We start from the raw sequence: 12,200 nt of genomic DNA on the forward strand, positions 1-12,200 counted from the left end.
TTCAGCAACCGTACCTCTCCATGATAGCATTAAACGAAGCGTCCTGTAAAAGCTGTGCTGCAGTCAGGCGTTTCGCAGGATCTGCGGAAAAACCTCTCATCAACATTGATATTACATGTTGCCGCTCAACCGAGTCAGCCTCCAGGTCTGACCTGTCGAAAACTCCGTTAAGAACAGCTGGAGCTTCCGATTCCTGGTCTTGATCGTACCAAGAATCAATCCTAGTCTCAGGATTCGGAAAATCATCCTTCCATTGCGCAGGCAGTGGGCCAGAATAACTGACAATGCTGGTTATCACTCCACCTTCCCAGTAAGCATGGAAGGGAACAAAACCAAAATAGAGCTTCATAAAGATGCACATGTAGCTCCACATATCACAAGCAGGAGTTGGGGCTTTGTTGTGAATCCTCTCGGGGGAGCAATAAGCAACAGGCGGGCTGCCTACTGGAGCTTCAGAGCCAATTTGCGTTGCCTGACCGAAGTCGCCAAGATAGAACATTTCTGTCCGTAGCTCTTCAGGAACTGTGAGGGGCACAACTAGCTCTCCTGGTTTCCATAGGTCCGGGATATGAGTTATGGCTTGCTTCAACGGCCGGCCAATTTTCTTGTACTTGTCGCCCCTGCTGAGACGATCAAGAGGCTTTATACCCCACATACAATTCCTGGAGTTCAGATCTAAAGGCTAGGTTAGTATATGTAAAACAGGATTGACTTCTGAACTGTCCAAGCAGCCACGGGGAACACTCACCACGATGCACGATCCCAGCCTTGTGTAGGCTATCCAAGGCCATCAAGAGTTGTCTGGCAGCCGACATGCGAGAGGCCATTGGCTTCCGACTCGCATACAAATCAACGGCCGGGCCTCGCAAGGGAAAGACCAGAACCCGGTGATTGCAGCCATCTCCACAAAGGCAGAAGGTTGCCAGATATGTAACAAGGTGAGAGGTATCTTGAACATTCTGAAGGATTTTCTCCTGCATGAGAAACTCATGCTCGCCGAAATCGCCAGCGCACATTATTTTGAGGGCCACGTCTGTTTTCTTCAGCAGATCGTGCGCCATCCACACCGTGGAAAAGCCGCCATAGCCCAGTTTATGCTCGACGCGATATCTCTGGTTGAGCACTTCGCCAATGCGGATGGGATAGAATACGCGAGAGTTGTTGTTTTTGCGATACCTTTCCCAAGGTTCTGCACGCTCATACACGTCATCTTCTTCATCGGAATTGCCGAAGTAATAACCGTTGTCGTCCGTGTCGTCAGGGGGTTGGGGGACTGTTGCGGTGACTTCGATCGAGGTGGTAGCAGGAGTGGTGCCAGTGGAAGCCATTTTCTGCGTCCTGCGCATACAAATCCAGAGTTGAGCCGCCGTTGTTTTTTTTAGCAGATATAACTAGCGGCACGAAGAAAAGTCACTGAATAGAGCTGTTTGTTGTTGCTTTTTGGCCGGGTTTTGCCTGTGATGCAGCCCTTTTATCTTGGAACAACGTAACCGTGAGCCCTGCAACTCGTTATTAGTTTGTTATCAAGTTATCAGTGACTGGCCACATCACCGCTCGGCTCCCGCACACCAACAACACCGCTGCGCTTCGACGAAAGAAAGCCTTGTCACACCCCAAGCTAAGATGATCAGAGCCTGGCTGCGGTCCATGCGAGGCCAATGCTCTAGACTCCGATATCCCTTTTCGCTCTCCGCCCTCAGTGCGTCTGTCGGCGGCTATTCCGACTCTGCCATTGGTAGCTAGCTAACTCACACCGTGGCGGGGAGATGACCCCCTGCTGCCGTCCCATCTATGATCTTGAGTCACAAACGACACCGCATCTCGCCTGGTGCATGGCGGAACACGCAGCTTCTCGAGGCAACCAGCATTGTCCAATATCGGCTATCTCGATTTGAATTTAAGGAATTGCCTCAGTTTAACGCTAGGCCCGAGTCCAGTGAGGTTAAGGAGCTGTGTGATTTAGAAAAAAAAAAAAGGGGAATCAAAAATGCATCGGCCGGGAATCGAACCCGGGGCCCGTCGATGGCAACGACGGATTTTACCACTAAACCACCAATGCTGTTATGTAAGCTGCATGCCATGCTGTGCTTAGTGTGCAGCCAGCTAGCTACTTACGCAATTGCGATGATCTCATCTGACTCAGCAGCCGCAACCAAGTTGAGCTTCTCTCTCTCTCTCTCTATATCTATGATCTCTCTGTCTATCTCGCCATTCACACACCAACAGCAGCAGCAACGGCACTCCGCACCATGGTCCTCGACTACGACCAGCCGTCCCAGTCGGGCTCCGGATTTGGCGACGACAGCTCCGTCAACAACGACCCCTACTTCGCCCACAACCCCCCCAACGAGCTCCTGAGAAAGTTCCCCACGACTATCACCCTCCCCCCGTTTACCTTTGGCCGACGCCTCCTGCACTGGTCCCAGGCCAACTATGAAAACAAGCTCTCGCTGCTCATCTGCGCCCAGCTGGATGCCGCCTCCGCCATGATGAACCGGCCCGTGACCCAGGAGGAGACAAATGCCATTGTCGACCAGGCTTCTATGCTCTCTGACGTCCCCGAAGCGGCGGGGCTCCTGGGCGGGACACTGGGCGTCTGGCTGGGAGGCAAGCCGGTGAACGTCAACCCAAAGGACGCCGAGGCCATGACCAAGCTATCCCCCGCCGCCAGGCTCCGGGCCTCAAGGACCGCTCACATCGCTTTTGTCCTGCCCATCTGTTTTCTGGCTGGATACTGGATTTCCAGTTCCATTGCTCGAATCAGCGTTGCCCTGGCCACCGCGCGGGATCAGCGCATGGCGCAGTTCCAAAAGGACGTGACCAAGCAGAACCCCGAGGAGGTCCAGCGGCGGTTGAAGCAGGTCCGCGACGAGGCTTACGCTCGGCGCCGCGCTGCAATGTACGGTGACCAACCGCCGCCCCAGCAACAGAGAGGTCCTCCGTCCGGAGACGATGCAAGTCCCACCGGCGGCTATCTCGAGTCCGGCGGTTCCTACGCCCAGTACGGATCGCAGCCCAACGACTCCAAGATCCTCAGCGACGTCTACTCGCAGCCAAACGGAGGTTTCCAGTCGCAATCACCGCCACAGTACCCCCAGCGGCCGCAGCCGCCCAGCGCACTCGAGCCGACCCAGGGTCAAAGCTTCTGGGATGACGACGCCAGCCCTACGAACCCCGACGTCGACATCACTCCCAGAACCGCCACCGGAAGTACATGGGAGCGCATCCGTCAATCAGCCGCCGCCCGAACACCCCCACAACAGCATCAACAACAACAGCAGCAGCAGCAGCAGCCACCGTCCAACCAGGAGTGGCGGTCGTCGGATTACGATGCCGGCAGGGACTCTAGTGACAATTACACGCAGGCCCCCAGGGAGCGGGCCCAGAAGGATTTTGATAACTTGCTCGAAAGGGAAAGGGAGTTTGGATCTGACCGGGATAGAGACGGTGGGAATGCCTGGCAGAGACGGTGGTAGAAGGCTTCTGTTGCATTCCGTCACCTTATCCCCCCCAACTCTCGTCAGTCTATCAACTTGCCATTTCCAATGTACATTATTCTGATCTCTAAACTTTTGAACTCCTATCTGATTCTAAGATTGTTCATGAGCAAATAACTTTACTCCAAATTGGGATCCATTAGATCACGCTCTATTATACTAGGGATCTGAGGGCGTTGCCTCATTAGACATCGCAATCAAAAAGTGAGTGCGAGCGGGTAGATTATCAAAGCTTTCTGAAAGAAAAGGAAAAAAAAAGAAAGGGAAAAAAGGCACCTGTACAGGTGTGCCAGGATGAATTCGCCGTACCTGGGTAAGTCATTAGATTGTGCCAAGTGCAGGGAATACACCGTGGCCGAAAAAACAGCTTCGAAAGGGTATAAAATGGAATTAAAATAAAAAGAAAAAAGAAAATCATAGAAGTAGAGAAATTGTCAGCGCAGCATGGCCATGAGGTCCCAAAAACACAAAAGAAAAAATAAAAAATAAAAAAGCCACCGGGTTCATCTCTGCCGGCCTCGTTTTCATCATTCCATATATCACATTGAGCACCAAGCGACCTCAATTCTTACTCTCTCAATCAAAATTCATTTTTGTTCATCCTATCCAGTCCACCTTCAATAACACTCGCCATCGGCACACTCTCGTACGGCATCGACGCATCCGGATCCCCCGATGGCGGCGTGCGCACGTTGCGTCCCCGACTGGTGCTCCGCATCCGTCCCGTCAAGCTGCGGAACTTGTTGGCAAGATTGTCATTGATGCTGCGTCCACGGCGGTGTGTGTGGGTTTCAGGCATCGGCCCTTGCGCGCTGGCCGACCGGTGTGGCAGCGGTGGCATGAATTCTGGCGACGGGAGAGTGGATTGGGATCGCTGTTCGCTGGTGTTGAGGACAGTTGGTTCACCGATGGCGATGTTGATCGTGCCGACGCCGGAAATCAAGGAGCTGCGCTCTTCAGCGTGCATCAGACCTTCGCTGCTCGTCTCTATGCCGTTGTTGGATGGTGCCGGCGGCGGAGGCGGTGGCGGGGGGTCGGAGAGATGCTGTAGCTCCGGGAGAACTGGCGGGATAGGCGCCTCGCTTGGTTTTCTGCTAGCCTGGCCGGAGACGCTACCGTACTGTGAGCCGTTCAACGTTGCAGCATCATGCGAGGCCTCCTTTCTGTGCATAGAGATCCTCGCGCCTCTGCTACTGGGAAGTCGGGGCCGAAAATGTGGATGTGCAGGGATGCCTTCGGCGGGTTGATCGCCAACGTCCTCTGGAATCGGTGCCGACATTGAGCGCGAGATGCTGAGTGAACGACCATGCTCACCATTACCGATGGGGCTGATGCTATCAAAATTAAGGTCGGGCATCGGAGGGATATCGTTATAGCCAACGCTGTATTTAGGATGCTTCATTGCACGGGGTGTTGCCGGGAGGCCAACAGGAACGGGAGCAGCGCCTCGGCCGGTTGAGGTATCGGAATACGTTGATGTTGCAGGAGATCCTCCCTGCCTGACTCCCGCTCTTTGGCTGAAAGAGCCATTGGTCAACGGAGGGCTACCTCCACTCTGCCTGCGGGATCTCGCAGACACCACGCTGTTAGGCGTCCCCAGTTCACCGGGCAATGGCACGGCGGGTGCTGATGGGCGACGGACCAAAGATAGTCGTCGAGCCTCAAGTTCCGCCGCCGCCTGTTCCTTTCTGATACGTTCCGCCTCCTTCATCTTTTGTGCGTCGTTGGAAGGGCCCGCCCACTCGATGGTTTCGGCAAAGATTGGAGTCCCATCTTCGGTGTGTCCGGGCATATTGAATCTCTGGTTACTGAGCGTGGGCAGAGGGTTTGCCGCCGGTTCTCTCGCCGGTCGACTTCGAGATCTACTTCCAACTCTGCCTCTATCCGGAGACCCTCCGCGACGAGCGCTTTGGTCGCGCTCTGGTTGTCGGCTCGACGCCCTCTCCCGGGATTGAAGCCGCTGTTGCCGGTCCGCAGTGACGAGGCGCAAATGGGCCTCGGCGGTCGAGTCCTTTTCGGATGGCGACATGGGAACTGGCGACGATGGCGACCTTATCCCGAAACTGCCCTCCCGCGGTCGACTTCTACCTTGGGTGGTTCTGGTTTGACTTCGATCGAGAGCGTCTCTTGACTGCTGGCCTCGAGCTCTAGATGACCGCGGCCGAGAATTTTCACTGCGACTGCGGTGCCTCTTGGATTCCTTGGTTTTGGAAGAGGTGCTATTTCCAGTTGATGCGTACAGTGCTAGGTCCTCTGGGGACATCGGCACGGGCGACGAGGGGGACCGCTTCGCCGGTTGGATATATCGCTGTTTACTCCGCCCACGGGATTCTTTGGACTTTTTATGACCTTTATGGCCGTAATCAGCCGCAAGGCCCTGAGTGTGTGAATAGTAGGAAGATGAGTCCAGGGTGTTAATGAAATTGTTGACGTTTCTGGTGCTACTACTTCCTGCGTTCAGAGACTTTGCGCTGTCACTGGTCCATGTGGGACTGGCTCCAGAGACACCGCCCGCGTCCCGTCGCTGTAGAGATGTGAGAGAAGGGAGAGACCCTCCGGAACTGGGCGTAACATCATGGGGTGAATAGGCCGGCGGCCATTTAATGTGTAATCCTTCGGGCTTTCGGTCTCTTGAGCCATTTCGAGTAGATACCGAAAAATCCGCGGATAGATTATCTGGCCTGGAAATCGGTAGCGCAGTGGTACTACCATCCCCGTGTGGAACATTCGAAGCCTGCTCGGATTCCGCAGGTTCGTTCTGGGGTGTGTATCTTGCCGACGTCAAATACACAAGTTGCTCCTGCTGAACAGGCTGATACTGAGTAGTGCCGGCTTTCGTCTCCTCCGTCTCCTTTCCCTTTTCTTTCTCCTTCTCAGAGCCGGAATTGTCAGGAGTAGGCAGGGACTTTGGTATAGCTAGATTTGGCGGGTTGACGTCGGTGGGTGTCTCTCCGATCGATGGAAGACGATGACTATGGCCACCTGGAGTGATTGCCCGCGCGGAAAGAGTCTGTCTCGCAGTTTTTTGTTTATAGGAACTGAAGCCTCCCGGCGACATGACGGAATCTCCCATTGCTGAATCAATAGGTGTGACGCCCGGCATATTGGTCGGGGTGCGATCGGCCGATTGAAGACCCGGGAACTTGAAGGCTGGAGCTTCAGGGCCAAAAGATGTGATCAGTTTCAGTGCCTGGTTTTTGGCGGTGGGACGAGCCGAGCTGGGTGACAGACTGCTGGCCTGTGGAGGCTGCACAATCACCGATGGCGATGAGGCTGCGGACTTGTTGGCGAGCTGATTGGAGAGTATATTCGTCATTTGTACCGATGGAGAAGCCCACGCATCGCTGTTATTGAGATCAGCGCAGGAGAAGCACCGTATGGCGAGGTGCTGCTGGGAGTTTTGGACAACGAATTCACCCCATCTGCGGACAAGGTATGACTGCCTGGACCAATCCATGGGCATCACAAGACAAGTCAAGAGAATCGCCTCCATGTACATATTCCTTGACACGTAAATCTCAATGCCATCGTTGCCGTCCCCCATACCAATCAGCAGGGCAACTGCGGCGTGGATATCTCCTCTTGCCAGCAGTTTCTGGACGAATGCATGCCCCATCGTTTTCGTCTCTGCTTGACCGTTCAACGTGCTCAGAGCAAGCAGCATCCAGCCAGTGTAGCGCGATGTTACAGAGGAAGCCATTCCGAGTAGAACATTCTGATCAATACATCCAAGCCATCGCGCTAGAATCACAGCATGTTCACTCCCTGGGCTGTGGCGCCGTACTAATAGTCTAGTCAGCGTTTGTGACATGCACGGACGGATTACACCACTTACTTTCATCGGTCAACAAGTCTATAATATCACCTTCCCATCCGAATACGACATTTAGCATCTGTTTCCGTAATGCATCCGGGTCAAGATCTGTTTCATTGAGTCGCTGTGGAGGCTTAAAGGGCACGTCATTCAAGCGGCTTCGAGTATATGGAAACAGCTCTACCAGGGGCTCTTCCGACTTGCTAGGGACATACTCATGACGCAGTCGGGAAGCCGTGCGCAGAGATCCGCCAGAGGTCACTGAGGCTGAAGAGCCGTACCTTAGTGAGTACATACTTTCGGCGGTTGACTGCACCGGCGAGCTCGTTGAGAAAGTTGTTCCTGTCCCACTGTAAAGGCTTCTTGAAGGGCGAGAATGATGATGTCGACTGCGGAGCGAGTCTGGACTCTGCAATGAACCACGACCTACACGGGCTGCTTCTGACATTTCAAAACTTGGGACGGGGAATATCGGAGGACTGCCCTGTTTTAATTCTTCAATCGTACGATGTGCCTGGTTTGCGGTGGAGGAGGCTAGAGCCGCTTGAAGGGGCATCGAAGCATTCAAGCCTTCTGCGGGTGTCGATGCCTGAGCTGAGGGTAAATGTTGCACATCGGCAACCATCGTAGGGTTGATAAGCTCGTATTGCTGTACGGTGTGGTTTGGGCCTAGAGTAAACAGTGTCGCTGTCGGGCCATAGTTCGCTATGCCCCTGACGCCCTGCACGGTGGGAATACGCTCGTAAGTGACATGCTTCGTCCTGACATCCCAAGCCCAAGTCTCACTTTATAGTTTTGAGGACACCGTCAGCGCTTAACAGCATAAACGAAAAATAAAGTGGCAAAGACAATCGTTTACCTGTCCGAATATTGAACTATACGTCCATTCTTAGACCAAGCCAGCCACTTTGGGCTCGTAGCAACAGATTCAGATTTCCTCAGAGTTCGTATCACACGGGCTGAATCCTGCGTCGGGTGTTTGGAAACGCTCCAAACGAGCAAATCACCATCGACCGTCAAAGTGGCCAACATGTCCGATTTCTGCTTTGTGGAGGATGCATGCCATGCTAACGAGACGATGGGTGATGGGCCTCTCGAGGTGGTAAGCGTGTGCAAGATGGTGAATGGCTGGAGGGTCGCAATCAATATTGACCCGTTTCGATACCTAGTCCTCATTTTAGCAGATATTCGTAACATATGGAAGAGAAACCCTCGTACCCGATAGCGTGCGAGCGACAGTCAGCCGCGGGGGCGAGTGCGGTGACAGGGTCGAAGATGGTTCTGGCAGATATATGCTCTGAAGTTGAGGGTTCGAAAAGAATGATTGTTCCTTTTTCACCACCTAGAAATGCGAATGTCAGGTTACGAAGGGTAAGTAAATTGAAGCTAGGCCAGATGCCTACCAAGCGCAATATTGCCATTGCGCATCCAAGCAGCAACGCGAAGCATTTCAAAAGAAGCAAATCGGGCAATTTCTTGACCGGTGAAAAGATCCCATATGATTGCGGTTTGGCTGGCATCATAACTCACAACCAACCGACCGGCACCGGTTTCACTGACGTTGTCAACGGCGATGAAAAGGATATTATCGCTGTGGGCTTCGAATTTCCGGTCCAGAGCCAAAGTGTCATGGTGTAGGGACAATATTGTCGAGCCTTGTGCGAAAAGGAACGAGGAGGCGGTGGCGGCACAGGGCTCGAGGTCATTGTTGATATCGAGGGGAGGACTCGGCATCAAGGCGGCGGAGACGGAACGAGAACCGGACGACATGGACCTCCGTCTCTCCAGGTGTCCAGCCGACATTTTGACAGCTTGAGCACTTTTAAAAGGGCGCGAGGTCTACGTCAGGGGGTCAGCTTTCTTGAATCCCGCACCGCACGAACGTCGAGATACAATCGAAGCGGATGTATAGGGAAGATCTACCACCGAGGCAGAGATGGAAAATGGGTAGAATAGCAATCGCAAGAAGAAGTAGAAATAAAATGGAACCAAAATTCTAACCGTCTCAATCCCGCGCAGGAAGCGCTTGGGTTCAAAAGGCCGCAAGACTGTTTGATCGAAGGGGGTCGTCACCGGCCATGCAACAAAATCAGAGGCGAAGAAGGGACAGTATGGTCGGCAGTGAAAATGAGGTCGGCGCTTGAGTGATTTGCCGACTGTTCCCACAGGAGGATTCTGTGGCTATTGGCAAAGGGCGAGTGAGGGAAAAAAGCAATGCCGCAAGATGAGGGGAGGAAGAGTGCAACAAGGCCGATATTGGGAGCTTCAAGCGCTCAGAGGTCTGGTACTCAAGACATGCACCTGTACAACGGAGGACAAGTTTGATTCAAGAGAGAGGATGAGGAGGGATGGGCAGCCAGAAGCCAACTTCGTTCGGATCGAGAGGAGGTCACTCCGGCCAAGAGTGGAAAGGGATCTTGGAGTCCTCCACAACTGCGATTTGCTGCCAGTCTTGAGATCAAATAAAGCGAGGAGAGATCTCGGTGACGAATGGAGGCCGTGGGCGCTCTGGTCGGCAGAAGGGATGCCCAGAAGCAAAATGGTGGCTGGTGTGCAAGGAAGTTGATAGCTTGCAAGCGCCGACAGGGATTGCGCGAGGGGCAAGGCGAGCTCCTCCGGAAAGAAGAGCTATTTTCAGCAGATGAGGTGAATAATGCATGCACGGAGAGATGCACGTTGGGTTGGTTCGAGTGTGAAGGACGCAGGCGTTGCAGACGTCGACCAGAAGAGCCCTCTGTCAGGGTAACTAATTAGTTAGCGGTGAATCTGAGCACGAGGGCATCAAAGCACGCTCGATGGGATTTGCTTTGTTATACGGACGGCGAGCAACATCGAGGCCAATGGGGAGACATGTCGCAGGACTGGAGGCAATGCAACCGGCCGATTGGCGGCAACGGCGAGAGGCACCAGAAGCAGAGAGCATCAGCAGAGGATGGAAGCGAGCACGCCGGTCGCTCTCAGGGCACGATAGTCGGCGTGCTGGACGGCATGGCTGGTGGACATGGGCCGATCCGTCCGCATGAGACGGGGCCGGGTGCCATCTTGGAGCCAGGAAATTGAGATATCCTCCGTATCGCCATCCATCCCCATGCCTCTGTTGACTGAGGATCCCAAGAGGACGTCTGGAGCAGGGCATGACATCGCCCCTTTCGAGCGGCCAGGATGCAGCATTAGCGCAACGCTGCTCAACGGGCTTCTGGGCGCAGATTGGCCCGAGGCGTCAAGGGTTGCTTCTTCACCCTGCAGCCTCGATCACAGCCGGCCGCCAATCAGCACCCGGAAGTGCGTGATCAAATGGGCGCTTGGAGGTGATGGGGAACGGCTCCCTGGCCTGGACGGCCGTTGCGAGGCCACGAGAGGGCGAGAGCCTGAGAAGGTATTTGGCACGGCGCGTACGGGAGCGAGGGAGCACGCTGTCCACTGGCTGTGTTTCGACCGATCACAATCTCGTTTTCTGTCATCCCGGCGATGGCGATGTGATGGCTGGTGAGAGACAAAGAGTGTGTATCTGTATCTTCCCTGTCCAGGCACGGCGTAGTTGCGCATCGCTCCCTGTAGGCAGTGTGAATCCCCTCGATGTGTGCTATTCTTGCTCCATTTCAAGGCTGAGTCGAGAGAGTTGCGGCGTTGAAGTCTGCAGATGCATGATCTCCATCTTCCCGTTCTTCAGATCATGCAGACAATCCCGTCTGACAGCCGAGCAATTAATAGCACAAACAGCCAATGAGTCTGCCTGCTGCCCGTCCATGCAATGCAGTCTGCCGTCTTCGCTTCGACGGTGCAGGCCAGTCCCTGTCCAGTTGGGGCCGCGCCGTCGAGATATTTAGTCGTCCGATCCCTTCGCTCTTCGTGCTCTTGACCTCACAGCCCCGTCTCCCAGGGGCATCCCATTTCTATTCTTTACAATATCTTTTCTCCTGTCATGGGGGCGGTTGGGAAACGCTAGGGCTTCTTCAACAGTGCTCAGTTGGCGCCATCACACTGTCACCCACGATGCAGAAATCGGCGATGAGTGGGCGATTTTCGATACAGACTCTTGGGCTTGGATGTCACTCAATTGATGAAAATAATAATCCCTTTCGTCTGGGCCAGGTTTTGAAAAGCTACAGAGCAGATGATACAAGGACACGACCTGCCGGGAGACAATCGGACTTTGACACTGCTGGGACAGATTACAACATCCAGCATTACTCTTTTCGCCCACGTCTTCCCGCGACCAGAGCTGAGAACCGTGGAGAGAAGCAGCATCGCTATCACTGACACCACGGATGATTTCTCTATGCGCGTCATGGCGAAGGGGACTTCCCAGAGGAACGATTGACATAATTGCATGGGACCTTGGACGATTTTTGCTGACCCTTTTACTTCAAGTCTCTACCCTGGTGGTGATTCCAGGTCTCACGTCTCTTCTCTTCTCGACTGAGCATGATTCTACTGACATCGTCGTCACCAACACACTTCACTTCTTCCTGTCGCACTTCCCTTTCGCCCTGTCATACTCTTCCGGAGGCACCCAGCCTTCAAAGTTTGCTGTACGCAACACGCCATGCCTCCGTTTCCTCCCGGTGAGAAGCAACCTCCTGCATCGACGAGGAAATCGGACACGGCTGGTCCGAGAAAAGCGCCTAGTTCTCGGTCACCTGGATGAGAACCTCTCGAATGGGAATGATACCATCCAGCCACGACCGGCCAACGAGTGAAAACAGCAGTGATATCTGATGATTTGCGTCTTCGCGGTCATGGAGCTCGAAAGAGCAAGGGATCGAATTTTCGAGAGCAAAACTCGTAAAACTTCTTCAGTCGGACTTTTTTGATATTCTACCTTTGCACTTTTTTTCCTATCAAAAGCGTCCGTGAGCTGAGGCATAGCCGCTCCCCATGGGTACGGC

At 53.9% G+C, this 12,200-nt stretch overlaps 5 protein-coding genes and 1 non-coding gene across 6 annotated transcripts; 3 read left to right on the forward strand and 3 right to left on the reverse strand.

Moving 5' to 3' along the window:
• Nucleotides 1-134: 134 nt before the first annotated feature.
• On the reverse strand, nucleotides 135-1,328 carry UREG_04694 (uncharacterized protein; the record flags this gene model as incomplete). Its single annotated transcript, XM_002545131.1, has 3 exons — nucleotides 135-152; nucleotides 284-675; nucleotides 749-1,328. The coding sequence occupies 3 exons, from the start codon at nucleotides 1,326-1,328 to the stop codon at nucleotides 135-137; spliced, it is 990 nt and encodes a 329-aa protein (XP_002545177.1).
• A 660-nt stretch (nucleotides 1,329-1,988) lies between these two features.
• Nucleotides 1,989-2,059, reverse strand: UREG_07979. Its single transcript has one exon. It is a non-coding gene; the product is annotated as a tRNA-Gly (tRNA).
• Nucleotides 2,060-2,249: 190 nt separating this feature from the next.
• On the forward strand, nucleotides 2,250-3,476 carry UREG_04695 (uncharacterized protein; the record flags this gene model as incomplete). Its single annotated transcript, XM_002545132.1, has 1 exon — nucleotides 2,250-3,476. The coding sequence occupies one exon, from the start codon at nucleotides 2,250-2,252 to the stop codon at nucleotides 3,474-3,476; it is 1,227 nt and encodes a 408-aa protein (XP_002545178.1).
• Nucleotides 3,477-4,077: 601 nt separating this feature from the next.
• UREG_04696 (uncharacterized protein) lies at nucleotides 4,078-9,114 on the reverse strand (the record flags this gene model as incomplete). The annotated part of the gene is made up of 5 exons (XM_002545133.1): nucleotides 4,078-7,280; nucleotides 7,333-8,096; nucleotides 8,171-8,476; nucleotides 8,530-8,653; nucleotides 8,715-9,114. 5 exons carry the CDS (start codon nucleotides 9,112-9,114, stop codon nucleotides 4,078-4,080), a joined length of 4,797 nt encoding a protein of 1,598 aa, XP_002545179.1.
• A 535-nt stretch (nucleotides 9,115-9,649) lies between these two features.
• UREG_04697 (uncharacterized protein) lies at nucleotides 9,650-10,371 on the forward strand (the record flags this gene model as incomplete). Its single annotated transcript, XM_002545134.1, has 2 exons — nucleotides 9,650-9,860; nucleotides 10,070-10,371. 2 exons carry the CDS (start codon nucleotides 9,650-9,652, stop codon nucleotides 10,369-10,371), a joined length of 513 nt encoding a protein of 170 aa, XP_002545180.1.
• A 933-nt stretch (nucleotides 10,372-11,304) lies between these two features.
• On the forward strand, nucleotides 11,305-11,571 carry UREG_04698 (uncharacterized protein; the record flags this gene model as incomplete). Its single annotated transcript, XM_002545135.1, has 1 exon — nucleotides 11,305-11,571. One exon carries the CDS (start codon nucleotides 11,305-11,307, stop codon nucleotides 11,569-11,571), a length of 267 nt encoding a protein of 88 aa, XP_002545181.1.
• Nucleotides 11,572-12,200: the final 629 nt, after the last annotated feature.

This window comes from Uncinocarpus reesii, genomic scaffold (assembly GCF_000003515.1).
Source record: "Uncinocarpus reesii 1704 scaffold_2 genomic scaffold, whole genome shotgun sequence".
NCBI lineage: Eukaryota > Fungi > Ascomycota > Eurotiomycetes > Onygenales > Onygenaceae > Uncinocarpus > Uncinocarpus reesii.